Below are 16035 nucleotides of genomic sequence, written 5' to 3'. Positions count from 1 at the left end.
GGTTGTTGTGAGAATCAAATGTATTAATATATGTAAAGTGATTTCCAAGCCTTAGTGCTCTGTGTAAAAGTTAGTTATATCAAGAATTTATTAGAGGCTATTACTATGAAGGTTTTTCTCTTATTTTATAATTTCTGATCATGTTCAAATGATACTGATTTCAATCATATAAAAGTTTTGCTAATTTTACAAATTAAAATGATCTTTTTTTCCTGATAAAAATTTTCCCTCTTTCCAAACTTGTAAAAGGTACTTTCTTTGGTTCTCCATTAAAAATGATAGAAAGCTTTTATATTTAGTTAATATATCCATTTGTAACTTACTATTGTGTATGGTGTAACATGAAGATCTAAACCTAATAATTCCTGGGACCAGTCTTCTGGAGAGGAATTCCTGGCTCTGAGCAAGATTTCCTCAGTGGCACTCCATCACTAGGCCCAGCTCAAAATCCTTCCAGCTCGATAGGCCCTACTAAGATAGAATGCCCTTAGTATAGTCTCTTGGTGGCCAGGGGTAGCTCAATGCCACGAGAAGGCCATGGAAAAGGAGGATTGACCCCATAGGAAGCCATTGACTTAACTTCTACCCTCTTGATGGGTATGAGCTAGCTGTTGTGATGGTCTTCCTTTTTTTTGCCAGTATCTGACTCATGTTTACCTTAAACTCTATCACAGGCTGCCAGGACTCAATTGAAAAACTCACTGAGTCCAGCCAGTTTTTTGGGTTTGCCAGGTTTGGGTAAGTTTTGTCAAAGTTCCCAGTAAAAGTTTCATAAGAAACCAAAATCAACCATGGCTCCCATTGGGAGTTGTAAAATGTCACTTCAATAGTTTCATTGGAAAACCAAAATTAAATTGTCAACTTTAGTCTTTGTAATGCCAAGAACAACATGTAAATTCATTGGGGAAGGGGTTCATCAGTTTTCAGAATTAAATAAACTTTTGCTGGGCAATATGTAAACTATTCACTGACCAAACATTATACAGCATCCTGTATTTTGGTGTTCAACTCTCATTTGCTTGTTCTATCAATTTACTCTTGGTTCCATCAGATGGGTTATGCCAAGAAATGAAATCTGTACAATTCTTTCAATTACAAGTTTTCCTCAGTTTAGGATTTTGTTTTAGTTTTTCTAATATTTAGTAAATGAAAACATTATATTTTATAGAATGATGGTCTATTTAAACTTGTAATTTAAATGAGGACACCATGATGGTATTTCCTGTTGGTTCTTGTGAAGTTTTGATGGGGAGCAGTCGCCACCACTAAAATGTGAGCTTCTTGAAATCAGGCTTGAGACATTTATTTTGTTGTTGTTTTTGTTTCTTTGTTTTTTGCTTTTTGAAATTCCCCCATTGCTTGCACAGTAATTATCCCATGGTAAAAAAACATAATAAATTTTTGTAGATTGATTAGTAGTTTGGTTGACATAATAAGAAGATCCCTTATTAAATTCAAAAATAATGTTTTTTGGTTCTGGAATGACTTTTATCCCCTGATAGCTAAGGTAAATTCCTAACTAGTTGGAAAACTTATCCAATCTGTTGGCCTCATCATGATCATCTTTAAGATGAGAAGCTTAGACCAGAATATCTCAGAATTCTCTTCCAGATTTAACATTCTATGACTGTGTAAATAGAATAATGTCAAATAAAAATTAAAATTCAATTGTTAGATTATTTTTGTACTGACTATCCTGGATGAAGTTTGAATCACCCAAACTTAGTTAAGTTATTATGAATCAGTAATTTTAGCAGATAGTGTATTTTTTTCCAGTGGTACAGACTGCAATCCCTCTGTGCCTTCATATTTAGTCTTCATAACTCCCTGAAAGTGAAGAAAAGCAAACACATAAAGGCATTCTCCTGTGGCTGGCTTCCTTCCCTGACCTTAGGTACATTGGCCTTCAGATCACAAACACTGCTCTTTACTGTCCCTTGGATTAAGACATTTTCATCATTTGTGACTTGTTCTGCATTAATGTTATCTTTGAAAATGATGGTCACCTACCTACTGTGAGGATGCTTTAATGAACACTAGTTGAGGAAGTAATCAACAAAAGCAGCCAGAACTATGATGTAGGGAAACTACAAGTACATTGCAAAATGGATTTCAAAATAATTCATCTTTGTAGGCATTTAGGCAGCATATTGTGAAAGGAAAAATCCAATCCTACCTAACATTGTATCTGGGTAAATTAACTCCTAGCCACCTACATCTAAAATTTATTTTTCATGTGAATTGTATAATTGATGTCTATATCATCATTCTTGCTTATAAGGCTTGTTCTGAAACATCCAGGACCAACTCATCTGCCTCTACAGGGAAGGATTTGGGAGTCATTTGTTCAGAATTAGGGTGAGGACAGAAGAGGAAGAATACTCTCAATTCAGATGGTCTTAAAAGCTTAGAGTAAGAAAAATTTTGGAAATGGAATAACCCTTAATGGGAAAGAGTATGTTAAGGTTAAAATTGAGCTAAATAACAGACTTCAGCAGGAAATGGTCTTGGTAGGTTCATGACATTTGCTTTATGGACAGGATTACCGACTTTCTAGAATGCTGCAAGTAGAAGTTTTCCACGTTGTAGTAAAGTGGGTGTCAAAGGCTCTCTCTCTCTCTCTCTCTCTCTCTCTCTCTCTCTCTCTCTCTCTCTCTCTCTCTCTCTCTCTCTCCCTCTCCCTCTCCCTCTCCCTCTCCCTCTCCCTCTCCCTCTCCCTCTCCCCCCCTTTCTGTCCTTCCCTCCCTTTTCAAAAGGAGAAGAAATGTGGAAATGTGTGCTAGGTGACTAAAATTAAGGGAATTTGGACCTAGATGAAGGGTTGTTAGATTGGAAGAGTAGTCATGAATGGTTTGATGTGGTTTTGGAGGGAGATCTCCAGTCCAGTGATCTTAAAGATCTATGATAGTTACTTCCTTTCCTCTGCCTCTTCACTTCTTCCTTCTCCCCCTCCTTTTCCTTTCCCTTATCACTTTTCATTTCCACCCATTGTCAGTCAGTGACTTGTATGAAGGCATAGATGACATGTTTATCATATTTGTGTCTGCCCTACAGCTGAAAGGGAAAGATAGCTAAAATACAGAATGATAGAGTCAGGATTCAAAAAGACCTCAACAAAAAAGATGGAATTGAAGTGAACAGACAAAGTTGAATAGACACAAGGAGTTAAATAATTGATTTCCTAAGTCCGAATGTGGTATCCATACCCAGACAGCTGCTCATCTGGAAAAAAATAGAGTCAATAAAGCTAAGTCAATCTAGGACTAGGGAATAGAATTCTTTTAACCCTAAACCTAGCTCATTTACTTGTTTATATTATACATATGGAGAGAGAGAGTAAATTGAACGTTTTCAGAATATGAAGACACTAGATGGAGGTGAAGGGTAATAGGAACTAGGAAAGCTCTCTTACAAAAGGTGGGTTTTGAGCTGAATCTTGAGGGAAACCTGAGTTAGCTTTGAGGTAGAAGAGCATTGCAGAGAACTTGGAACAAATGTGCAGGTTTCCCTTCACTATGAGGCTTTAAGGAAAGGTCAATCAGCTACTTCTCAGGTATCTTGTTGTAGAGAACAGAGCAGGGAGGGGATTCTCAGTCCAATGTTAGAGGAGACCTATAAGTGAATCTAGCCAGGCTAGAGTTGTTAAGCAGTGTTTGCCAAGTTCTGATGGAGCACAATGGACCACAATGATCCCATCACTGAACTGGAGTGTACTTTTGAATCCAAAGGGTAAAACTAATCTCATTTTGGAGTCTCTCTTAATCCCAGTGTCCACTGCTACTGAGCACATTTCTAGCTTGTTTACATGATTTTCATTTGGGAAAAGTCTTCAATTGAAGTGCATGAACTTTGGCTTTTAATAATGCTTAAAGGGTAGTCCTTGTTTTGCATCCATATTCATATTCTGACCTTTTGTGGCACCTTTCCCTATACATTTCTATTTTATTTCATTGTATTCATGACTTTATAGTGAGTAGAAGTTTCCAGATTTTTGTGTTCTTCCTCACCAAACCTTTTTTTAAGAAAAAATATCTCCTTTCTCTCTTCCTTCACCTACTCTCATCCTTACATCATTCCTTTGCATAGTATAATGTTTGTGGGGGGAAAATCAGATGTTAGTCTCATTATACCCATAAGGGCTCTGACATTCTGTTCATTAAGTACAGTACTCATGTCATATCAGGAGGGAACCAAACAAAGAAGAATTTCAGCCTATGAAGAAATGAAATCTCTTGCTCTAACTCTGCTAGCTTTGGTCCTTGACTTTGTCTTAGCATATCAGGAATCATCTTGAGACTTTAAATAGGGACCTTAACCTGGGGTATGTGAAGTCCCAAGATGTCCCAGGTAAGATTAAAGGGAGTCAATGAAGTATGATGGTGACAAATTTCCCTCTTCACCTAGCCTTGTTTGGCTCTGTAACCCTCTTCATTGTAATTCTTGCAGTTAGGAATATTTATCTGAGGAGTCCATAGGGTTCCTCATCCTCCCAAAGGCGTCCCATGCCACAAAAGAGATTACAAAGCTCCTGTCTTAATTCTTCAACCCTGGAATTGTGTTTCACTGTAATCAGTGAAAGAATTGCTTCCATCCAACTCTAAAATTCCTCATTAGTGATCCCTTTCACAATAAAAGCCTCAATAATTTGGATTGAACTAATGTAGGAATTATAATCATTCATCAGATTTATTTTTTTGTCTCATAAAACCCTTGTAAATGTCTGGATTTTTCAGTGTCTAATATATAAGGATAGGAAATATAACAAAATTTTGAGTTAGTTCAATTTTTGCATATAACTCTGAGATATGTGAGATAGATAGCTAGGTATCAGATCATGTTAAAAAGATTAAAAATCTTGGTCTAAGTTGGCATTCTTTTATATCCCTGTTCCAGAATTTTCCATCATAACTTCCAGAATTATTATTTTAGGGGGGGCTAGGTGGCATAGTGGATAAAGCACCGGCCCTGGAGTCAGGAGTACCTGGGTTCAAATCTGGTCTCAGACACTTAATAATTACCTAGCTGTGTGATCTTGGGCAAGCCACTTAACCCCGTTTGCCTTGCAAAAACCTAAAAAAAAAGAATTATTATTTTAAGATACTATGAGTTCATTAATCATGAAAGCAATTTTGGTCTCTTTGTTTTTACCAAAAAAGAGATAATTTGCTAATATAAGTATATCTTGGTTCTCAAGAATCTGGATTTTTGTTGGTGTCAACCCCTATTCCATAGAAACAGATTGTTTTCATCTTTGCCAGTCATATTTGTGAATTGTTCTGCTTTCCCCTTCCCCTTCCCCTCATCCCTCCTCTGTAGCCAGCTGGTTGAACCTCTCTGAACCTAACCTGACAGGCCAACCCAAAGGAAATCTAGTGACCCTCTCCAGGTATGCTCTTCAAACCAGGAAGGGACCCTGAAGCTTGTCTTTCTTTTTCACAGCTTCAAACACCCATTAATCAACGAAATATAAAGTAGAAGGATTTAAGGAAATTACAAGGCAATCTTTTAAAATGCAAAACACCTTATAAGAATCAAGACCCTCAATATTTTGATGGATCTATGATTCTATTAAAGTGGGTCATTGTTGCTGCTTACCACTATATGGACTTCTCATTCTGCTAGTATCTACTATCCACTTCTTTCCAGCAATTTCCAAAGTGCACATTCATGATCTACACTAGAGGCCATTCTGTAAACTCCAAATATTGAGAAAGAACAAGATGGCCTTATCCTTATATTCAATGTGTCTTACCATTTGCCACACTAAGGTCTATATTTCATCCGCTGAATAATTTTTTCTGAACCAACTTAGCAATGCTTCATGTAAAATGGCATATTTCTCTTAAGGGAAATCTCATAAGGGAACAATATTATTGACTTTTATATTCATCTGCTCTTCAGAATCTGAACCTTAGACCATTATGGTCAAAGTTATCTGTGGTGATGGTTCATTATACTATTAAGTACACATACCACCACACTAACTTTTCAGTGAAGGAACTTGAGTTTTGTATTACAATATCTCTTGTCAGTCAGACTTTAATGATACTCTTTGGCTTAAAACCATAACATGTTGCTCATGAACAGAGGGCCCTTGTCTCATTGGCCTCTAATAAAACATTATTATCTTTTGGCATTGCCTTGCCCTGGGTGAAATAAAAAGTCACATGTGGAGAAGTTCTAAAAGCTAGACAGAACTGATCCTTGGAGAGCAATTTGTATCCTTGACGGAAGTATCACAGACTTCTTCCATTAGCATAGTCTCAGCAAGCCAAAGGTTATGGAACAAGGACCGCCAACCAGTACCTGAACCCATAAGTCAACATTTCTCTAAGAAAGATTAAGGAGGGTTTGTGTGTGTGTGTGTGTGTGTGTGTGTGTGTGTGTGTGTGTGTGTGAGAGAGAGAGAGAGAGAGAGAGAGTAATTTGTATATCTGTATAGGAATACTTGTGTGCACTAATTTTCACATACTCTTTCTTAAATGTGCACATGTAGGTCTCCAAGTGAGAATACTCAAATTGTGACCTTTTACATTAAATTGCATTGTGCCAGATGGTGATATTTTGCTTGAGACTGAGAGGTAGAACGAAGGGATGCAGTTTCTAAATCCCCCCCCCCAACACCTACCATTTGGCTTAGGATATGGGTAGTGGAAGAAAACTGAGAGATTTTTGCCTCAGTTGAAACAGCTGGGAAACAGATGGACGCTGATTTGAAATCTGCCAAAAGCCTCTTCCAAGTCTCCCACCCATTTTCCACCAAAGAAAAGCTAGTCAGGTGATATGAACAAAGACCTTAAGGTCAGAAAGAGATGGGATCTCCCAGTCTTTATCCTTTAGAGACTGTTAAAAAGAAACATTCCAAAAAGAAAAGGAAAGAAAGAAAAAGATTTATGGCTTTGGAAATTAAAACAATCCAAGTTTATGGAGGTTACAAGTCCAAAAAACACTATTCCAGGGAGCTTGTATTTAATGGGGGGAAAAAGGGGGAAAGTTTTTTTTTTTTAACTTTATGTTAAAAAGCCTAGAGAGCAAGTTTTGAAAAAGGAAATATTGTTAGGGTTTAGTAATTGACACATCTGGTGTATCTGCTGTTTTTTCAAACTCTTATTCCCCATTGCTTCTGCAGCTGACGGGAGAGGAGCAGATTCAATCTCTGTTAGATTATTTATAATTTAATTTTCCCATAAGTAATTACCCTAAACTTGAATGACCACTATGGAAATGACTATATTTTGGGCAGTAGTTTTTAGACAGTTTATATTTAGAAAGGAAATTTAGTAAGTGGTTATGGGATTTAAACTTGTCATGGTGGTCAGGGCTTTGAGAAGCCCACCATTGGCTGTTGAATCTGTTCCATGTACAAACCTACTTGCCCTGGAATTGGGGGCACTGATTTAGCCGCTTTTCTGGAAGTTGTGATTATCACAAAGAGTTAAAGGATGTCAATTTCAAAGAAATGAAAATAAACACAAGTTCCCAAGCTTCCCCTAATGTGAATTCATTCATTCATGCTTACATAAGGAAACAGGCAAACTATGAATCATTCACATCAGATTGCTTATGAAAAAAATAGCCTGGCTCTCCCACTTGAGTCCACATTTATTCTACACGCAAGGAGAGGGTTTTGCCCCATCAAAGAAAAGTGACCCACAGCCTGGGGACAGGGCTTTCGTCCAGTTTGGCATCAGAAGTGTACGTGCTGGGAGCCGGGTGTGAGAGGTCTTTTCTGAGCATGAATATGAGCTATGCAAGATCCTATGAGATCCTAAGCTCTTAGCTGAAAAGTGAACAATGCAGCCACTCACTGGGGAGTTTTGCCTACATTATGTTAGAACATCTGGAGGTTTTGAGATACCTGAATATTGATCATCATCTAATAATAACATAGATAAAACATCTGGATGATGCCAGATGACTTTATGTTGTCTAGATCCAGGCTCTGTCTCCTCCTAATTCCTGCTTTTACATAATGGACATGAGTCTTCCCCCAAGGGATGGAAGATGCCAATCAGTAGATGCGTGATCCATAGCCACTACTTCTCTAGATTACTGTAGCTGCCTGGACTCTGTCAAGGCATGGAGCCCATAAACATATGTGTTAGTGATGAGCCTATAACTGCAGTTTGTGATTTATACAGAATTCTGGATATAGCTTGTATACCTGTCAGGAAAACACATTCTGTGATTTGTTAGAGTGGCTATTGATGAAAATCGACTCTTGCTCTTGTTGGCTCCAGAACGCATTGCTTGAGTCAGCTTCCAATCCTGTTAATCATGAGTCAGAGGAATTGATATAATTATGAACCAGTCCAGAATATAACCATGACCTAGCCCCGAGTCAGTCCATGATAACTTCTAACAGGCTATACGTCAGCAGGGAAAGGAGAACATATCCAAAATATTTGAGATTTATTATATATATATCTATATATATCTATATATCTATATATATATTCCAAGTATTTCCACATCTTTGGACTTAAAATCGTCATTTGGAAGAAAACAATGTTCATCGATCATTCAATCTGCAAGCCTTTATTAAATGCTTACAATGTACCAGCCATTGTGTTCAACACTGTGGATACACTGGAAAATTGAGCAATGAACAAGTTTTTATTGTCTACACTACACATTGTAGAATAGTGGACCCCGGGGAAAAAAGTCCACAAATCAAACAAACCTTGCCCTCAAACAACTGCCCCTGCAAACGCAGGGGCAGCATGGCCATATCTAAATAAGTTTAGATGTCATGAATACAAAATGGAGTCAAACGAGTTTAGGGGAAGGCCACAAAGACTAGTGAAGGATGAGTAAAACTACACCAATTTGCTCACAAAGTGAATCTGAGTTGGGGTCTGTCTAACAGTCCTGTGCTTTAGGGCTATAGCAACACCAATGAAAACATCAGTAGTAGTATTTATAGAGCATCTTCCAGCTGGCCAGAATTCATGTGACACGCTTCATAAAAATTAGTTCATTTCTTCCTCACAATAGCCCTTAGAGTTCATTATTATTATCCCAATTTTATATAATTGAAAGCCAATGGTTAAGAGACTTGTCCAAGGTAATAATGCTAGCAAGCATGTGAGGCAACATTTGCAGGAAGATCTTTCTTACTCCAGGTCTGTGCTCTATCCACTATACCAAATAGAGGCCAGAATCTATGACCCTTTTTATAATGTGCTTTTTCTCTCTATGGTTGAAGACCACATACCATTACTGCTTTTTTTATCTAATGTTTTCATGGTCTTTCAGAAAGGATTCCCTCTAAGATACTTAGGGTCTCTGTACTTTCTGGGTACCAATGGAAGACTTGAACTCTTCATCTTTGTTTCTCACTCATATAATAAGGGTCAGCCCATCTTTCTCCTTTTCACATTTTCTCAGTGATAACTCTTATACTGTTTCTCAAACACAGGTCATCACTGGAAACATTCTGGAGTAGATTCCTACCCATTACATATTTCCAATCAAGTATATTTTGATTAATATACTGGCTTTCCCTTCCTTCTCTCCCCTCTCCCCATGACAGCAAATAATTCTTACATAGGTTCTCTATGTACAATCATATTTAATATATTTCCATATTATTCATGTCATGAAAGAATCAGAACTAAAGGGGGGAATGATGAAAAAGTTAAAAAATAAAACAAATTTTAAAAAATGAAAATAATATCTGTTGGTCTGCATTCAAACTCCAGAGATTTTTTTTTTTGCTGGATGTGGATGGCATTTTCCACCACAAGTCTTTTAGAATTGTCCTTGATCACCAAACTGTTGAGAGGAGCTAAGTCCATCATCATGGATCATCACACAATGTTGCTCTTAATGCATACAATGTGTAAAAAGGACAGTCTAACTGTGGAAAAGTTCATCAAAAATGGGTTGGCTACTTCTCAAGGAATTCTTTGATCATAGCAAAAAGGAAATGAATGTTGATAAATAGCCTTCAGTTTTGTGCCCTACAAGAAAACATGATAATACGTCTAACAAATGTAATTAGATGTGGTCAGAGAAAAGTACCATTTCTTAATGCTTGATTCTGAGTGCAAGTATATACACAGGTAGGAAAATGAAGCAATTATCTGGAGAATTTTTATTATAGGGAAATTTTGGAGAAACATATTCTGACATGCATCTAATTGAATAATGGTCCTTCTGAATTTTGACAAGTTGCCCTTTGTACATGGACTTGATGCTATCACACCCCAGGGTTGTTGGAAAAAATGAAAAAAATGCTCTTAGGTAGTTCATTGTGAATAAGGATCATGGGATTGTGGATTTAGTGTTGTAAGGAACCTTAGAGATTATCACTTCTTATCCCTTCAGGTGAAGAAATTGCATCTAAGAAGGTGGAGTGACTTACCCATTGTTATACAGTCTGAATCTTGACATCCACATTCAGTCTCCTTTGTTGTATCAAAGATATGACACTGCCTCTCTGGTCTGGTCCTGTCTGTTTAACTCTAGGCAAATTGCTTAACTACTCAATGCAACTCCCAAGAAATAGAAATTGCAAAGGAGATGCTAAACTATACTGGTGGAGGAAATTCCCTCACCAGAAATTTCTTATACAATGAAATGACAAACCCAAACTGACAACAACAAAAGAAAATTTTTACTGCAACTTTGAGGAAGAAAAGTTCCCCTCTGTTCAACAGAATTGACCTTCAAGTCTTGGTTTGTCATCCTTTAATAGTTCAGTTGTGTCTGACTCTACATGACCCCATAGACACCAGGCACTTCTAACCTCTATTATATCTCCAAGTCTCTCCAAGTCCATGATTGTTGTTTCTATGACACCATTCATTCATCTCATCCTCTGCTGTCCCTCTTTCCTTTTGCCTTTGAGCTCAGTTTTAGGGCTTTCATAACACTAATGTCTCTGTTTTTAGTATGTCGTTCATATTTGCCAAAGCTTTCCTTTCAAGAAAAAAGAATCCTTTAATTTCATGACTGTGATCACAAACTGCAATGATCTTTGAACCCAAGACTAAAAATTTTGAGCATCACATAGTTTAACAAGTGTTTGAGGCTAGATTGAAACTCAGATGTCTCTCTGATTTCTAAACCAAAAACTGTCTACTATGTGACCCAAATGACCCTAAGCCTTGGTTTAAAGCACCTTAAAAAAGTTCCATCTGTTCATCTCTTTGCAATTATGTTCAGCAGTTTTTTCCATTTATGTGACTTTGAGTGTTTCACTGTATTCTCCAGAATTCCCCCCATACAAAAGGAATCTTTCTGCATTCTTCTCTCTTTGTTCCTAAATGATTTTGCCTCAACCAATGAAGAGGCCACATTGACATTTAGAATAAAAGTTTTTCTTTTTCGTTTTTTTTTTTACATTTAAAACCAAATTGGGATCAAATTTTCATGGGTAATGGCTGATCCTTATAGCTTGGCTGGTTTGCCTCAAAGTTGCTGACTGGTGAGGGAGGCTATTAGGAGTTTGACACAAGCCTCTAGGTAGATCTCACCCACTCAACTCTGGGAATGTGGCAGATATGAATAGTCTGTGAGTCTTGCTAAAAGTTGTTTTTATTCTGTATTTTTTTAATGTGCGACATGATTTGAACTTGGTTGGTGAAGAGGGCATCGATAGTCCAGAGTAGGACAATCATTGATTCTGCAACCAATCTAATTTTTCTTTTCCACTAGCAAAGAGGGAGGGTACATCAGCCAATACCTTTAATACCAATAGTTTAATAATGTTGCATATAATCTGCTCTGTCTTTCAGACTCCCAGGAAGGAAATTACAAGTCAGAAGTAAATAGTAAGCCCAGAAAGGAAAGAACAGCCTTCACTAAGGAGCAGATCCGGGAGTTGGAGGCAGAATTTGCCCATCATAACTACCTGACCAGGCTGAGGCGATATGAAATTGCAGTGAACTTGGATCTCACAGAAAGACAGGTGAGAATGATGCTAGAGGTCAATTAGCTTTTAATTGGGAAACTATGACGCAATATTAGAATATGAGATATGATCATTTTGGAAATTTCCTATTTTCCTCTATTCTCAATGAGTCTTTGAACAAGTCTTTGAGTAGAATCTAGGGGACACTTTTAAGTGAGAAAATGAGAAGTTATTGTGACTGAAGATTCATCTCTGGAGAGGCACTGTAAAGTTTAACTAACATGGACCATTCTTGGCTAGCCAGTGAATAAATAAAAGAAGTATACTTTCTCAGAAATTATAAGGATTTTCAAATTGTTTTTAATGTTGAGGAATGTAAAATCCAGCATCATATAGTATCAGACTGTTGTGAAATAATATTTTATATCATTTAAATTTGTTTTATTGATGTATTATTTTTTACCTTTTACTATCCTTTCCCCCTCTTTTTCCCTTTCCCTAGGGTGCCAACTCTCATAATAAAGAATATGAGAGAGACAGACAGAGAGGGAGAGAGAGAGAGAGAGAGAGAGAGAGAGAGAGAGAGAGAGAGAGAGAGAGCTCCTCAATAAAACAAGCCAACACTATCAAATTCAGAAAATATTTACGATGTAAATATATTTCCTTAGCACCCCTTCTACAAGAAAGGGAGGTGGGGAAATGTATTTTTTTTCTACTGGATCGGGCTTGTTTATTAGAATTTCATAATATAAAGTTTCTATTTTTTCCTTCTTTCTAGAGGAGATAGTCTTCCCACTTAGATTGCTATAGACATTAAATACATTGTTTCCCCTGGTTCTTCCTGCATTTTGGGTTTCTTTTCCTGCTCTGTCCATTTGCATCAATTCATTGAAGTTTGTGTGTGATGCCCTGAATTATTCAGATGCATCATTTCACATCACTTTACATCATTTTGCGAGTGACAAGAGTTTTTGGATGCACGCTGAGACAGTAACCTATTTTCAGATATGTGAAAGAGAGAGTGAGTGGGTGATGAATGTATAAATACTATTAGGGCACTCTCTAATTGGAGATATATTAATGAAGAGTTTGAAAGATGATATAGTCAAGTTATGTTTTCTTATATTTAACTTTAACTTTTTTATATAGAAAACCTGAGACATACATGGGAAGGAAGTGGGGGGAAGGCAACATTCAATGGAGAAGAAATACATTATATATATAAATATATATATATATATATATATATGTATATACTGTATTTTCACCATTTAAAAAATAGAGATTGGTTCCATGGCTTTACTAAATTACCACAGAAATCCATGAGAAAGTTAAAAAATTAGTTAAGAATTTAGGTGATGTGCAGAAACAGATTATGAGATTTTGAGGTTGAAATACAATCTTGAGTTAAGGCCTTGATCTTCCTGGAGGAAGGAGATGAAGTCATCTACAGAGCAGAGATGATAGAGTGGCATTGGATCTATGAGGAAAGAGAACCAAGTAGGATGGAGAGTATGAAGAGGAGTCAGTGAGAGGTCAACCGTGTTTCGGGTTAACTTGCAAGCCTCATTTTCAAATTTGGCTTTGCCAACCTACTGTAGCTTGGAATACCAGTTTTCTCTGTTCACTGTAATTCAGAATCTCTTTTTAAGTCCAAACATCGAATGACAGCCTTTGCTCCAGGATACATTTGGCAAATTCTGAGAGAACAGTGTGTTCTCAGCATAACGTGCAATGTGGTAGGGAACTGGGTTGGGAAGCAGAATGGGGAAATGAAAGAATTTCCCAGCTCTCCTCTCCAAAGTTAGGTCTTGCTTGGGGTTGGAAGTAGCCTGATAGATATATTGAACTGGGATAGGCACAGCCAGCTTGCCAAAGAGCAACCATCCATTTGAATCTCAGTGTCTTCCTTTTAAAATAGTCATGAAGGCTTCTATGCCACAAGGGAGGATGTGAGTAAACCAGATAATGGAAGGTAAATGTAAGAAAGACCCATACTTCTAAGAAGTTCAAATGCATTTAAAATAAATTTCAGAACAAAGCATAATTTGATAATCATTGACTCTTTAAAGTATTTTATATATTTAAATTATGCTGCTCCCTTGTAGTATTATGACTAATCAGCAGATAATTGTTATAAACCTTTGTTCTTACTAGGAAGAATTGACAGTAAAATGTGGTCTGGCTATTTCTAATCATTTTTCAGGATCTTTTATTAATATTTAATTTTATGTTATAAGGTCTTCAAAGTCATTGTGTTTCTTTTATACATGTGGTTTTCACCTCATAGTGATACTTAGAAACAATTATTACTTTTTGTCCATCCCTAAAACCCTAAAACTCTCTCTTCCCAGATGCCAGAAAACCAACCAGTTCTGAAATATGCCCAGGTTGACCATGCATTCAGTTGTTCTGCATGGGGTGTGATCTCAAGCTCCTTCATCATCTTGGTTACTTGTTACCCTTTGGACATTCTCAATCTATTAATATTCTTACCAAAATGAGGCTCACAGAGCTGAACATGATACAGCGGATTAGGTCTGATGGGGGAAGAGAACAGTGGAACTTTCACCTCCCATGTGCCCTCTTTTGTGCTGGCCTCTATTCCATTCTAAAAGCAGAAAAGTATAACCCATTCACTCCTCAAGAGCAGTTCATATTCTTTTTCTATTTCTCTTTCCAGCCTGGATGGTGTCTTCCAATTTTCCATTTTGTGTTCTGATCTTTCCAGGTCTATGATCATTTATCTCAAAAGATAAGACAGATGCAGAATAAGAGTTAGATATGTTTTTTTCACTTTGTACCATCTGCTTTTGCCATTTTACTCACCCTAAGAATGTTCCTATCCTATATTTGATCTTGTCTTTGCTTTTTTCCTATAAGACTGAACTCTCACATGCATTTTTCAGTGAAAAGGTTCTTGTACACTGGAAGGAGGTAGACACACACACACACACACACACAGACACACCCATCCTAGAAGAACCAGTCCTTCTATATGATAAATATCATTATCTCCTTTTCTCTCATGATCTTCTGGGTTTCCACTCAAAGATCCACATTGGAGACCATATTTTTGTAGCTTTGTTTATCAACAGTTTATTCTTCATTACTGTTAACTACTGTTGCTAAAATAATGATTGGCCCACCCTACCTGTCCTCAAACTACCTTCATAACATCTTTGGACATTATTCTTCCTTCTCTAGCCAGTGATCCAGCCAAACTGACCATTCGGTGCCTGTATCTCCCAACTTTAGGCTTTGCAATGATGACTGTCTCACATGTCCCAAATGTAACCATCTCCTTATCTCCACCTCAAAGAGCCCTTCTCTTCCTCAGCTACTTTCTGCATGAAATCTTCCCTCATCCCTCATCCTCATTTCTCAATTACCTTGTATTTAAATAATAGGAAATGTGTTTATCCCCATTGCTTGGAACCAAATGGATACAATAACTGTTTATTGGCTAATTGCATATATATATTTATACATATGAACCCATATATATGTATATATATAGATGTAGATATAGATATATAGATATAGATATAGGGATTATGTAGATTTAGATACATATAGAATATGCATATATTATTTGTGTGTGCCCCCCCAACACACATACACAATGTATGCAGGTGAATGGAGATAGTTGCAAGCTTTTTTGCCAGCAAGGATGGTTTTTGGTTTTCATTCTTTTTATCTTTCTCTCTAGCACTTAGTCCAGGGCCCAGCATGCAGGAAGTACTCAGTAATATTTGTTGATTGTCTAGAGTTTACAAAGTTTTAGAGCTCTTTATTTCATATCTTGGCTTATTGATTATGAGGAGTGTCTAAGACATCCCTGAGTCAGCGTGCTGAAGTGAGTAGACCACCACACTTGGTTCTTACACCTATAATACCAACTATATCACAGACAAAACACTGGATTTTTCTTCTCTAAGATCATAAATTATAGACAGGTACCATTCTCAGGTACCATACAATGATGGAAGATATGAAGGATATTTTTTCCTTCTATTTTTGTAAATCCATTTTCTTCTACCATATTAGATACCAGGCCATATGGGTATTTGGTGCTCAGCAGATCGAAAATCATTCTTTTCTGTATTGGGCATCTGTCTGCATCTGTTTATTTTTATTTTTATGTGAGAGGGAAAAAAAGAGAGGGGAAATGC

The 16035-nt window shown here is 37.0% G+C and overlaps 1 protein-coding gene across 1 annotated transcript in view; it reads left to right on the top strand.

Annotated features, from left to right (window-relative positions):
• MEOX2 (mesenchyme homeobox 2) overlaps positions 1–16035 on the top strand; it is an 89322-nt gene that overhangs the window by 50929 nt on the left and 22358 nt on the right. The window contains 1 exon segment of the mRNA XM_074195412.1: positions 11745–11917. Within this exon segment, the coding sequence (XP_074051513.1) occupies positions 11745–11917 (173 nt within the window).

The sequence above is a fragment of the Macrotis lagotis genome, chromosome 7 (assembly GCF_037893015.1).
Source record: "Macrotis lagotis isolate mMagLag1 chromosome 7, bilby.v1.9.chrom.fasta, whole genome shotgun sequence".
NCBI classification, from domain to species: Eukaryota; Metazoa; Chordata; class Mammalia; order Peramelemorphia; family Peramelidae; genus Macrotis; species Macrotis lagotis.
Note: the sequence above shows the minus strand (reverse complement) of the source record. Positions and strands in the feature narration are given on the sequence as shown.